The sequence below is a fragment of the Sinocyclocheilus grahami genome, unplaced genomic scaffold (genome assembly GCF_001515645.1).
Source record: "Sinocyclocheilus grahami isolate Dianchi unplaced genomic scaffold, SAMN03320097.WGS_v1.1 scaffold144.1, whole genome shotgun sequence".
Lineage (NCBI taxonomy): Eukaryota > Metazoa > Chordata > Actinopteri > Cypriniformes > Cyprinidae > Sinocyclocheilus > Sinocyclocheilus grahami.
In genome coordinates this window covers 526,438-539,584 of record NW_015505323.1, presented here as the reverse complement: position 1 = coordinate 539,584, position 13,147 = coordinate 526,438, and the positions used below count along the sequence as shown (strand labels likewise).

Below are 13,147 nucleotides of genomic sequence, written 5' to 3'. Positions count from 1 at the left end.
TATACAATATAACTGTTTTTGCTGTATTTATCAAATAAATGCAGCCTTGGTGAGCATGAGAGTCGTCTTATGAAAACATTTAGAAAAATCCTACTGACCCCATGCTATTATAAATAGTAATAATAACTGGCAAGTTTCCAAGAGAGTTTTAATGTGACCATTACAACGTTAAATATACAAAGTTAAATCTTATTTAAGAAAAATCAGCCACTTGAACCTAAAAGTGTAGTAGAAGAAACACATGCACACAGCAACATGAAACCTCATAATGTCTGAACATATTGATTGATGCTTTAGTCGGCTGTTTATCTGCAACTAGAGCTCATGGCTGATCCTGACATGCCCTGAGCTCCTGCACAGAAAGCTTGTTTGCTTTCCACTTCCCCCCCTTTAATGAAGAACCAGGATAACATCAGATCCGCTGTCACTGTATTGCTATTGGGAACCTGAAGGCACAAAACTGCCTATCAAGGGAGCATTCTCATTTCCTCCTACCATCAGACTCCCGTTCTTGCCCTTTCTGTACTGAATACTGAGGGATGCTCTGTTTTTCAAGATAGCATCTGTAAACCACACTTTATGGACGAATAATGAACTATCAGTCGTATCTCACCGTCTGTTGTCTTAAGCCATCTGACTCCTGCCCCTCTATCTTTCTTTAATCTTCGTCCATTCAGGCCTGCCGTTTCAGTCCTTGTCTTTTTGTGTTTTATCTAACATGTTTTCTCTTCCTCTCAATAGAAAACCCATCAAAGCGCCCTACAGGTCCAGCAGAAAGCCGAGGCCCTGCTGCAGGCTAATCACTACGACATGGACATGATCCGAGACTGCGCCGAGAACGTGGCCTCCCACTGGCAGCAGCTCATGCTGAAGATGGAAGACCGGCTCAAGCTGGTCAACGCATCTGTGGCCTTCTACAAGACCTCCGAACAGGTCTGTAGAAGGGTTTGTGTGACTGATGTCATGTCACAAGTTGTTGTCACGTCATATCTGTGCATTTAAGCATAGATTGAACACTATTCATTGACCAATCAGCATCCAGGTCTTTTATAATTCATGCTGTAATGAGTTTAAAAGGCCAACAGGCAGTTGAGGGGTCATCTTCCTGTCTATGCTGTAGGTGTGCAGTGTTTTGGAGAGTCTGGAGCAAGAGTACAAGCGTGAGGAGGACTGGTGCGGTGGAGCGGACAAACTTGGGCCCAACTGTGAAACTGACCATGTCACCCCCATGATCAGCAAGCATCTGGAGCAGAAAGAGGCCTTCCTCAAGGTAACTTATCCAAAACCAAAGGGCACATCATTCCTTTGAGTCAGATCGATTCACATTCATTCTGACTGCTCTAACTGAATCATCTGAAGTCTGGCAGTCAGTAAAACAAACAGAAGGTATCGAGATACTTAACACGGAGTACAAAAAGCGCTGGATGAAGTAGATATTCACCTACGAACAGAAAGCTACTTTTTCAGAGGTAACTTTGAGAAGATTCGGCTACAGCTGTCATGTGAATAAGCAGCCATTCACACCAAAAGTGTTTCCACCCATACGCCCATTTTTCAGGTGTTTTCCTATGCAAACATGCGGTAGATGGACATTCAGCTATTTTGTTGCTCTTTAAAACATTTAAAACAGGTAGTTTGGTCTAAACAATCTCAAGTCTTACAGAAGTGTGTAATGGTTACATGAAAGCCAGACATACTCTAGCAAAATTAAAACTTCTCTTTTTAACACAAGCATAGATTGAAATTAAGCGTTGTTTTGACAGTGTTTGGTTGATTTCTCTGTTGCATTCTGTGTTTCAGGCATGCACCTTGGCTAGACGGAATGCCGACGTGTTCCTAAAATACATGCACAGAAACAGTGTCAGCATGCCGGGGATGCTGAGTCACGTCAAAGCACCAGAGCAGCAGGTCAAAAGTGAGTTTTGGCCCACCGCTTTGTCAAAACAGTCCAGATAATGACTCAGAAATACTGCATATAGGGTAATATACATTCTGACTGTGTATTATCCTACTTATGGAACATCTATGTACTAAATATATTAATAAATGGAGAGGAAATATTGATTTTGTTAACTTATTTTGTGAGAAGTTGTGAGAAGGCTGTGAAGTGATGCAAGAGACATCACTGGGATAGCAGTCAGTTATACAGTTTACCAGACATTATGCAAAAATATATAAACTGTAGAATACCACAACTGACCATTCAGAATCAAGCATTCCAGAGAGACATATAATAAACACACGGTACCCCTCATATGTCCCTGTAGTATTTCAAATCCTGTTCCACTTTTCAAACCACAAGGCTACAGATGCTGCCTCTGTGCATGTTTTCCTCTTATTTACCAGTTTTCCCTCTGCTGGCTCTCTGGGGATATGACAAAACACAGTCTGTCTTCCCCATAGGGGTTGAGATCCAGTTCTTGTTGATCTTACGGTTTTTTTTTTTCTGTGAGCCATCTAAAATAGCTCTGGTCTGCCATCTAATGGCCGAGCAGTGCGCTGCACCCTTACTTGAGTTTTTAGCAGCTGTCCCACTTTGGCCCACTTTAGCCCAGTTTAGAATGTGTGCATTGTGAATGTGGCCCTGTTCTGTTCTGAGTGTGCTTACAGTGACTCAGATAAGGAAACCGTAAATGGGTCAGGCCTCCGCCATACAGAGACGGCAGCTTACTGCAAAATGGTGACAGTATTACTCCACTGGGGATCATCACATTAGCTTCATGCTTCACACACACACACACAAAACATTGTAAAGTGCATTTAAAAATAATAGTAGATCTATTATTGTTGATATTTTCCTATCACCAGATAAATTCAAGCAATAGCCATTCAAGCTTCAATTAACCATTTAATATTACATTTTATAATCAAATGGGTTACATTTTATGTAAAAGTCTTTTAATAATAGATAGAATTAAATGTAATATACAATAATTTAATAATATTTTTATTTAATAATTGGAGTCAATATTTTGTTTAATTCTCTAGTTATTTTTTATTGCTTGAAATGCACTGATGGTAGAATAATAATAATAGTATTATAGTTTTTTTCTTACCATCAGTGCAATTTAAGCAATAAACGATATAATTCAAGAAATACAATTTTTTTACAACTCTTTGTGATGTCTATTCAGTGATTTACTCGTCTGCCATAATATTGTTTGAATTATCTTAATTTGGAGCTTTCTCAGAAAAAGGTCAATTCGATTAAATAATCTGCACATCTTGTATCTACTTATTTCTATTGATTGAGAGCACTAAGTAAAATACATATTAAATATAATGATTAGCATGATTTCAGTGGCTTACCCTAGTGGTTAAAGATCTGGGCTGGTGTTTAAATGTTGTGCTTCAGAACTGCGGTGTACATCATGGTTAAGAATGATTATGTGTAATTTTATAGATATCCTGAATGAATTGCTGCAAAGGGAGAATCGGGTCCTGCACTTCTGGACCTTGAGGAAGAGAAGGCTGGACCAGTGTCAGCAGTATGTGGTGTTTGAACGCAGTGCCAAACAGGTTTGATGTCCCTCTCTTCCTCCATCTGCTCCTTTGATGTCTGATCAGTCTGATTATTCACTTTTTCTTGGCCCAAGGCTGAGACTGACAGACTCATGACTCACTGCCATGGCTCTAATTAAACCGCACAGAGACATTATAATTAAGTCATTTACCTTTTTTGTGTGAGTGTTTTGATTTGGACTTTTGTGCAGTAGAGCCATAGAGTTTGCTTGGAGAATCACATTAATATTATATGGAAAAGGCCTATTGATTAAACTATCACAACCATGCACATTTATAGTTTCAGTTGGGTTTTGTTTTTGCATTTAGCTATGTTTTACCTTACTGTTTTAAACCGTTTTTACCACACTATTTTAAAGTGCTTCTTTCTCTCTGTCCAGGCTCTGGAGTGGATCCATGACACCGGTGAGTTCTATCTGTCCACACACATCTCCACTGGCTCCAGCATCCACCACACACAGGAGCTTCTGAAGGAGCACGAAGACTTCCACATCACAGCCAAGGTACAACTGCACCACTGCGGAGACAATCACCTGGGCTGCACCTTTTAACTCTGCAGTTACCTAAAGCTCTTTCTCTTCCTGTGTCCCCAGCAAACTAAAGAGCGGGTGAAGCTGCTGATACAGTTAGCGGATGGTTTCTGTGATAAGGGTCACTCCCATGCCGCTGAGATTAAGAAATGGGTCACGGCCGTGGACAAACGCTATCGAGACTTCTCCCTTCGCATGGACAAGTATCGCACGTCTCTAGAGAAAGCCCTCGGCATCTCCACAGACTCAAACAAAGCAGTATGTGTTTTCTTTCTCATAATAGTGTGATATCTGATCATTCTGAGTCTTGACATGCAACATTCCAGCATTTCTCATGAGTTCACATGGTTTAGAGTCATAATCTGGACAAAGAGTTTGTGCTTTTGCCAGCAGGCTGTCAGCAGATTATGTAAAATTAGTATTTACAAAATGCATTAGCAGCATCAATCATTTTTACATACTCTAAATAGTCAAGTCTTTTCAGAGAGTTGTTTTACAAGATTTACAGCTATTAGAATATTCCTGTATGTAATCAGCATATTCAGAATACATTAAAACATATTTCCTGGTATTATCTTCTAGAAACACTTGAGGTGCAAGTTTTTACTTTGTTTTAATTGTAGTTGTACACTATAAATGAATAAACAATTCTCTTTCATGTCCATAACAATGACACAATAAATTACAGATTATTAAAGTATTTATTAATATTTTGAATTGGGGTTTATTTTTTAGTTTTCAGTTTTAATTTTAGTTTAAGTATTAGTCATTTTATGTGATAGTTTTAGACCTTAGTTTTACATCTAGTATTTATTTTGTTTTATTTCTGCTATCAGAGTATTTTTGCGCATGTAATAATAATCAGTGGGAATAGTCCTGAAAAAGATAGCAGTCAGAAGACTGTGGGATTAACACGTCGTTTTTAATTTCCAGAGTAAAGACCTGCAGTTGGACATCATCCCAGCCAGTGCTCCAGGGTCAGAGGTCAAGCTCAGAGATGCTGCCCATGAGCTTAACGAAGAGAAGCGCAAGTCTGCCCGCAGGAAGGAGTATGTCTTATTTACTGTTACTCATTGACTGAAAGGTCACTGAAATATTCAAATGAATTCTTGGTCTTTTAGACTGAGAAAGATCTACATTTTCTGATATAATGATTTTGTCTTTTCCATTTTTGTAGCTTCATCATGGCTGAGCTGATCCAGACAGAAAAAACTTATGTACGAGACTTGAGAGAGTGCATGGATGTGAGTATTTTATTGTACTGTATATTATTAATGTGTTTTGGCTCAGTCATTAAAAAAAGTTTTTATTTGGATCTTTTGTCCTAAATTATGGAATATTCAAAGCAAATCACGATTAAAAACCTCTTACTTCAGACTATAATGTAAATAAATCTATCAATCTGAATCTTTTCCTCTCATCCAGACATATCTGTGGGAGATGACCAGTGGCGTGGAGGAAATCCCACCAGGGATAGTTAATAAAGAGCATATCATTTTTGGTAACATGCAGGACCTCTACGAGTTCCATCACAAGTGAGTTCATGCAAATGCTTTAACAAGTGAAAAAAAGTCCATTTTTTTAAGAATAAATCCTCCCATCCAACATCCAATGAGTTACTTTCCTGTTCTCTCTAAGTGGCTAATATATATCGCTCTTTTTTTTTTCTGTGCTTCACCAGTATATTCCTCAAAGAGCTGGAGAAGTATGAGCAGCTTCCTGAAGATGTGGGCCACTGTTTTGTGACTTGGGTGAGTAGAGTTAACTGTGTTTGAATACTAATGTTTTATCTGCCTCTTTCAGAATAAGGTTATTAAAATGCCTCTTTCATCTTTCTGCAGGCCGATAAGTTCCAGATGTATGTGAACTACTGCAAGAACAAACCAGACTCCACTCAACTTATTCTTGAGCATGCTGGAGGATATTTTGACGTGAGTTGAATGTTTCTGTTATGATTAAAGTATTTCATTAATTTTGAAGTTTCATCATGTCTGCCTGTCAGTGGCCAATTTGAAGCTCAATGGTGAAAGTTGGTATATTGATATTGCTGTTACAGGAAATCCAACAGAGGCATCGCCTGGCCAACTCCATCTCATCATATCTCATCAAACCTGTTCAGAGGATAACCAAGTACCAGCTGCTCCTCAAGGTAAAAACATCTTGGATTCATCCTGAAATTTACAGACAGGTTTGTTTGAAAGTTCAGTGGTAAGTCGGTTTGCATTTGTAGGAGCTCCTGACTTGTTGCGAGGAAGGCAAAGGTGAAATCAAAGATGGCCTGGAGGTTATGCTCAGTGTTCCCAAGAGAGCCAACGACGCCATGCACTTGAGCATGCTGGAAGGTGAGCGGACGCACACAGACACACAAAGACACACATGGGGCGGATGAACCGGTTTCTGATGGCAGTGAATGTCTTCAGGATTTGACGAGAACATTGAGTCCCAGGGAGAACTGATCCTTCAGGAGGCGTTCCAGGTGTGGGATCCCAAGACCCTGATCCGTAAAGGACGGGAACGTCACCTGTTCCTCTTTGAGATGTCACTGATCTTCAGCAAGGAGGTTAAAGATTCCAATGGCAGGAGCAAGTACATCTACAAGAGCAAGCTTTTTGTAAGTTCCACAGCTAGGTTAAAAAACTGAAACCTCTTTATATGCAGGAGATCTGATTGTTTTAAAGGCTTTGTTCTGACTGCAGACATCTGAACTGGGTGTTACTGAGCATGTGGAAGGTGATCCATGTAAATTTGCCCTCTGGGTTGGCCGGACCCCAACTTCAGACAACAAGATTGTCCTCAAGGTAACCCTCTCTTTTACTCTCTCTTGCTCTATTGAAAAGCATGGCACTGTTTTGCTCCAGCTTTCTACGTTGCATCTCTGTGTAGCTTGTCTCATTTGCACTTTAACAAAGTATTTGTAAAATCCACATATACAGTGTGAAGACTCACATTTTTCACTTGTTTTTACAAACTGGGGGGTGAAATGTCAGTTGTTTTCTGTAGTAATTGACAGCATGCCTCAGGTGCTGTTGATATGATTTGACATGAAATATTACTTAAAAATAGAACACCTCAGGTTGACCCTAAGGACACTGTTAACAAAAACAAAAATTAATTTGTATCAAACTGGGCCATTGATTATAGTAAGATATGAATATTGCATCTTTGGTTCTGACTGCTTGTTAATAAAGTGCAAGGAAACAAAAACAAAAAAAAGAATAGTCTCCACTGGTGGTGGCTCACGTGCATTGTAAGTGGCTTCTGTCTCACAGTAACTGTTAATTGACTGCATGCTGCTTTAAAACCATAAGGCTACTCTGTTCAAAACTTCTTCAGTGAAATGTGTCAAAATTACAGTTATTTACTGTCCGTTTATATGTGGTTTACTGTGCATCATAAGAGCCAAAGAAAAATTCTCTGCTTAAATCATTCAGTGTCATGTCACCCACCCAAATATGTATTTTATAGTTTATATATACTGTCTCTTTTTTTTGACAAAAACAAAATAAAATATATTACAAATATATATGTATGTATATAAAGACTGCAGTTTTATACACTTTAAGAAATAGTTTTAAAATATTTATTGAACACTTAATTATTTGAATTGAATTATTTACATCTTAATTAATTATTTACATCTTCAAATGGCAGTGACTAATGTATAAACTATTTATCACAACACTTTGACAAATTTAGCTCTAAATGATCACAAAATGTTTATTAATGTTGCCCCTATGTCTTACCGACCACTGTCTCATGCAGTATGATATATGGCATTTTATAAAGCAGTAAAATCTTGTATATTTCTATATTTCGAATGAAGCTAAGTCAGGGATGCAAACATGGATCCATGGTGAGTACGGCCACACAGATAACTCACCCTTAGTTAACCATTGAACAGAAAATAAGTGTGTACTCTTACTCAACATTGTGTATTTCTCTGTGTTTTCTCTCTCCACACACATAAACACAGGCGTCCAGTATTGAGAACAAACAGGACTGGATAAAGCACATCCGTGAAGTGATTCAGGAGCGCACTGTGCATCTGAAGGGGGCTCTGAAGGAGCCCATTCACATCCCCAAACATTCCACAGCCAAACACAAGGGTCGCAGATACACCCCCAGGCCAGTGAAACATCTCTATTCTTACTTGAATATTCTTACTTTTTCTGTTAGTTTTATTTGGTCATTTTTACCCTTCAGCTTCATTTAGCTGTTGCTGGATTTGTTCTTCCTTCAATTTTCTTAGTATGTGGAACCATACTAAGACTAGGAATCCCAGAGTAGGAGTTAATTTCTTGTGTGTGTTTATGTGTGCAGGGATGGAGAGGATCTGGACAGTCAGGGTGACGGCAGCAGTCAGCCGGACACCATCTCACTTGCCTCCAGGACCTCACAGAACACACTGGACAGCGACAAGGTGAGGATACACCTGTTAATATTTCTATTTTTAGTTTCAGTTTTTGTATTTTTAGTACTTCAACTTGAGGAGTAGTTCACCAAAAATGAAAACTGTCATCATTTACTCACCCTAAAATTGTTCCAAACCCGTATGAGGTATTTTGATGAACGTTGGTAACCAAACAGTTGCTAGTAGCCATCGACCTCTAGAAAAATTGTTAAGTTTGAACTGGAATATTTTGGCATATTTTTTATCATTATGCATATTACTCAATAATTTTTTTTACTGAACTTTTGTGTCATTTCAGGCATAGTAAATTTGACTAAAATGAATTAATATAATATGGAAAAATAATGACAAAATTTAAAGGAATTTTTGACAAACACTATGACTAAAATCATGGCACATTTTTTTTTTTTTCTTTAGTTGTCAGGTGGTTGTGAGCTCACAGTGGTCATCCATGACTTCATGGCCGGTAACAGTAATGAACTGACAGTGCGAAGGGGACAGACGGTGGAGGTACTAGAGAGGCTCCACGATAAGCCAGACTGGTGCTTGGTGCGGACCACTGACCGTTCCCCTGCCCTGGAGGGCCTGGTGCCCTGCGCCATGCTCTGCATTGCCCACTCCCGCAGCAGCATGGAAATGGAGGGCATCTTTAACCACAAAGGTGGGCAAATTTCTGAAATGCTTTCCAAAAATCATCCCAAGCCTGTGTCAGATAATAATCACAAGCTTCTCTTTCTTTTTCTGTGTTTTTCCAGACGCGCATTCTGTGTGCAGTAACGATGCCATCGTGCCAGGCTCCTCTGCCACCCTACAACCAGGTCATGTGATGGGCTCCCAGAGTTCCCCTGGGCCCAAACGCACTGGCAATACATTAAGGAAATGGCTGACCAGCCCTGTGAGGCGACTCAGCAGTGGTAAAGCCGACGGCCACGTGAAAAAGCTTGCGCACAAACACAAGAAGAGCCGTGACGTCAGAAAGAGCGCCGACGCAGGCTCACAGAAAGACTCGGACGAAAGCGCAGCCACACCACAGGATGAGACTCTGGAAGAGGTTTGTGCACTTTCTGTTTTTGCTTTCTTGTATATCTTGCTAAATATTATTCATACTTTTTCAAAGCTGTTCTTACTGGTTTTCTAAATACATAGCCTAATTTGTGGTTTGTCCCTGAACCTCCACAGAGGGTGCGTAACGAGGGTCTAAGCAGCGGGACCCTCTCCAAATCATCATCATCAGGTATGCAGAGCTGTGGAGAGGAAGAGGGAGAGGAAGGAGCTGATACTGTGCCTCTTCCTCCACCCATGGCCATCCAGCAGCACAGCCTCCTCCAGCCGGACGCACAGGATGACAAGGTGAGCCGGCACTTGACAGAGCAGAGGGGGGCGACAGAGGAGAGGGGTCGGTACGAGTGAGAGTCACTTGTTTAGATTTCCATTTTTTGTTTTTGTTTTTTCTCGCTGTCAGCCTTTAAGCCTCAATCCTGTCAGAAATCCTCAAATCCATTAAAATCTTCTGTGTGCCATTGTTTAATAATATTTCCTCTTGGGATATGCGATCTTTACTTTCACTTTCAGTTTTCCAGTTCTAGCTCAGTTCCAGTTCATGTGTGATTTCTGATCATTTTAAAACCGAAATGGGAATCATATTGATCCCCCATCACTCCTGGCATTAACATGCGTCTTCTGAGATTGGATCAGTTGGAGATTGGATGAAGTCTTGGATGGATTCTGATCACATTTAATAAGGTTGAAATGTGTTTATTTGCAATTAATCAACAATTTCAGATTATTTATTGAAAATAAAACGAATGGTGGTTTATTAGTTCCATATGTCAACACTACCAGTTCTAAGTGTTGAAGTGTTGTGTTGGACAATGGGAGGCCTTAGAGTCAAAAAGGTTGAGAACCACTGGTCTACATCCCATCACAAAATGCATGTTAATGCCAGCCTTAGAGATAGAGAGAGAGATTTTTCTTTAGATAGAATGTAATCATCCTATAGTCTCTTGTAGAATGGCCACTGTAGGATGAAAAGCTCGAGTTCTAGCTGGTCTCATCGCTGCTCAAGAACAGCTTGTGACACTAATTTGTTTTTCTCTTTTGTTTTGTTTGGGCTGTATTGTTTGCCATAGCATTACGTTGATTTGTGTCCTGTCTATGTTTTATCTCAGTTCCCATACCTCTCCATCTGACTCCTCCCTTTCTGGCCTCCCTCCTTTCATTTCATTTCTCATTGCTTTATTTTCCCTTAACCCCCCTGGCTTATCAAAAGACCCAAGACCCCCTTTCTTTCTACTTTTATTTGCTGTCTTTTTTGTTCTTGTTTTTTTTTTGGTAGAGATTTAGAAGCCGACCACTTCCTGAGAATTCCACTTTGAAGTAGTGTTCTTTTAGAAGCGGATTCCTCACTTTGGTTTGATTCCGTTATTCCGCTTTCATCTAGACAAGACCCTTTCTGTTGTTTAAATCTTTCGGATTTAAACTTAGAACCACAAAATGCCTTGTCTCATCCTTTTTCATTTTTCCCCTCTTCTAATTTTTAATTTATTTTACGTTGTTGTTTTATATACATATGAATTGGTCCAAACTTTTATTTGATAGTCCTGCTAACGTGCTGGTTTTTGATCGGACTGAGTTCCTCAAACACGTTCAGATACAGCTTCAGAGTATCAGGGGACATGCAGTGTTAGACGTTTGTGTGCAGGTCTGTGCAAATGCCAACTTCAGGGAGCTGTGATTCGGTAGAAAGAGGGTCATGTGCCTTACAATCTGAATCTCAGAGACCACCCTCACTCTTTACCCCTCTAAGGCCTGTAAAAGCTAAGCAGACCTGAGGCCACACCCAGACACAAATGGGAAAGTCTGGAAGGCACAGCAAGGGTGAGACTTTCTGCTGGATTTCCCTCTATTTCTATTTTATGAATGTTTTTGATTGCCAGATTTCGAACCTAAAGTAAAGAAACCCACCGCCAGTCTCAGGTGTCGAGCATCAAACTATTGTCAACCTGAAGTCTATGATCTTTTTAAACATCAAGTGTGATCAAGTATATGAATTTAAGACCCCATGAAATCCAGCAGGTTTCTTTCTTCTGTTGACATATTTCCTAGTTTGGTCTGTTTGGCTGCAAGAAAAAGACTGTAAATTTTAAATGTTTATATCTGCTAAAAGGGTATTTTTTATCAATGTTAAAATATAGATGTCACACGTGGAATTTTTTTGGCAATTTTAAAGCAAGCCATTTTGATTTCATTGGGCCTTTTTATGATAATTGGTACAGCTTTGGTTGAAATCAAAATGTCTCCATTATTTTTCACATTTTTAAAACCAAGAAACTGCACCAGAGATTGCTTGCGAGTGCAGATTTTGAATGTTCACAATGGTGTGATGCCAGACACATCATAATAATATTGTTAGTTACAGATGCATTCAACATAATGCTGAGAAGCTATTGTAGCTATTGGGTGCTATAATAATAAAAAAAAAGTTTGCATAAATGTTCTTGAGGGCAAAGACCGTAAACTAGATCCTAAATCCTGCCTGAATGAATCCAAATTACAGTTTTAGCTCCACATGGCTCATATTTCCTCTGTATCATTCAGTCTGGCTTTTCCCCCCCTTTCACTCTCTTTATCTCTGCAGACCTCTTCCCGTCTCTCTGTCCGACCCTCCAGTTCTGAAACGCCTAGCGCTGCAGAGCTAGTCAGTGCCATTGAGGAGCTGGTCAAAAGCAAGATGGTAAGAAGTGCACAGATGTGTATATATGATATGATATATGATATGATACTTATTTTTACTATTATTGTTATTATTATTAAATATTAAATACAATTTATAAAAATTAAATGATTCTTTATTGTTGGTATTTATTGTAAATTTAGTATTCAAATTCTGTTTAATGCTGCCACTGTAATTGAGATCCTTATTGTTTTTGTGACAGATAAATATTTCTCTATTTGTAAAAAAAAATAATTAATTATTTTTACTTTACCTTTTTATTAGTAGAGTAGCTTATATTCAGCCTGTACTTTGACAACCTGCAGCTTCAATGTTGCTTACCCATCATTTTATTTGGCTGGACTGTCTCGTGTCCACACAGGCTTTGGAGGACAGACCCAGCTCTTTGTCTGTGGAGCAAGGGGACAGCAGCAGCCCCTCTTTCAACCCATCTGATAACTCCCTTCTCTCCTCCTCCTCTCCGATCGATGAGATAGAGGAACGCAAGACCGGCTTTCTCAAGAGACGGCAGTATGTCATCATGCTTTTCTCTCTGTCTCTGTTATTGTCCTCATTCATTGTCAGTGTCTATAACACGTGTCCCCTTTCTCCTTTTAGTTACGTTCTGCTGGAACTGATCGAGACAGAGAGGGACTATGTGAGAGATCTCAGTTTGGTCGTGGAGGTAAATGAATACTGTTCACGGGATGCTGAGATACAGGGAGTGATCATGTGACTAGATCTGAAGCGCATACATATGTTGTGTGTTTGGTAGGGCTACATGACCAGGATGAGGGAAGATGGAGTTCCAGATGATATGAAAGGAAAAGACAAAATAGTTTTTGGAAACATTCAGCAGATATATGACTGGCACAAAGAGTAAGTATCTAGTCTGTGAAGTATTATATTTTCAGTTATTTTTAAATGATGGACATTGATGGAAAAAAAAATCAGCAATTTTATGACAATTTT

The 13,147-nt window shown here is 39.4% G+C and overlaps 1 protein-coding gene across 2 annotated transcripts in view; it reads left to right on the top strand.

The window, feature by feature from the left end:
* The window catches only part of LOC107591603 (triple functional domain protein-like), a 39,134-nt gene that overhangs the window by 17,905 nt on the left and 8,082 nt on the right, over window positions 1-13,147 (top strand). For both annotated transcript variants that reach the window (XM_016280800.1, XM_016280801.1), the window contains exons 12-37: window positions 742-933; window positions 1,121-1,270; window positions 1,801-1,915; window positions 3,404-3,519; window positions 3,903-4,025; window positions 4,116-4,310; window positions 4,986-5,101; window positions 5,230-5,296; window positions 5,478-5,587; window positions 5,734-5,803; window positions 5,894-5,983; window positions 6,109-6,201; window positions 6,283-6,394; window positions 6,473-6,663; window positions 6,749-6,850; window positions 7,876-7,905; window positions 8,026-8,177; window positions 8,373-8,472; window positions 8,881-9,124; window positions 9,219-9,514; window positions 9,643-9,813; window positions 11,281-11,340; window positions 12,101-12,196; window positions 12,558-12,706; window positions 12,794-12,860; window positions 12,951-13,054. In XM_016280800.1, the coding sequence (XP_016136286.1) occupies window positions 742-933; window positions 1,121-1,270; window positions 1,801-1,915; window positions 3,404-3,519; window positions 3,903-4,025; window positions 4,116-4,310; window positions 4,986-5,101; window positions 5,230-5,296; window positions 5,478-5,587; window positions 5,734-5,803; window positions 5,894-5,983; window positions 6,109-6,201; window positions 6,283-6,394; window positions 6,473-6,663; window positions 6,749-6,850; window positions 7,876-7,905; window positions 8,026-8,177; window positions 8,373-8,472; window positions 8,881-9,124; window positions 9,219-9,514; window positions 9,643-9,813; window positions 11,281-11,340; window positions 12,101-12,196; window positions 12,558-12,706; window positions 12,794-12,860; window positions 12,951-13,054 (3,311 nt within the window). The remainder of the gene's footprint in view (window positions 1-741; window positions 934-1,120; window positions 1,271-1,800; window positions 1,916-3,403; window positions 3,520-3,902; window positions 4,026-4,115; window positions 4,311-4,985; window positions 5,102-5,229; window positions 5,297-5,477; window positions 5,588-5,733; window positions 5,804-5,893; window positions 5,984-6,108; window positions 6,202-6,282; window positions 6,395-6,472; window positions 6,664-6,748; window positions 6,851-7,875; window positions 7,906-8,025; window positions 8,178-8,372; window positions 8,473-8,880; window positions 9,125-9,218; window positions 9,515-9,642; window positions 9,814-11,280; window positions 11,341-12,100; window positions 12,197-12,557; window positions 12,707-12,793; window positions 12,861-12,950; window positions 13,055-13,147) is intronic.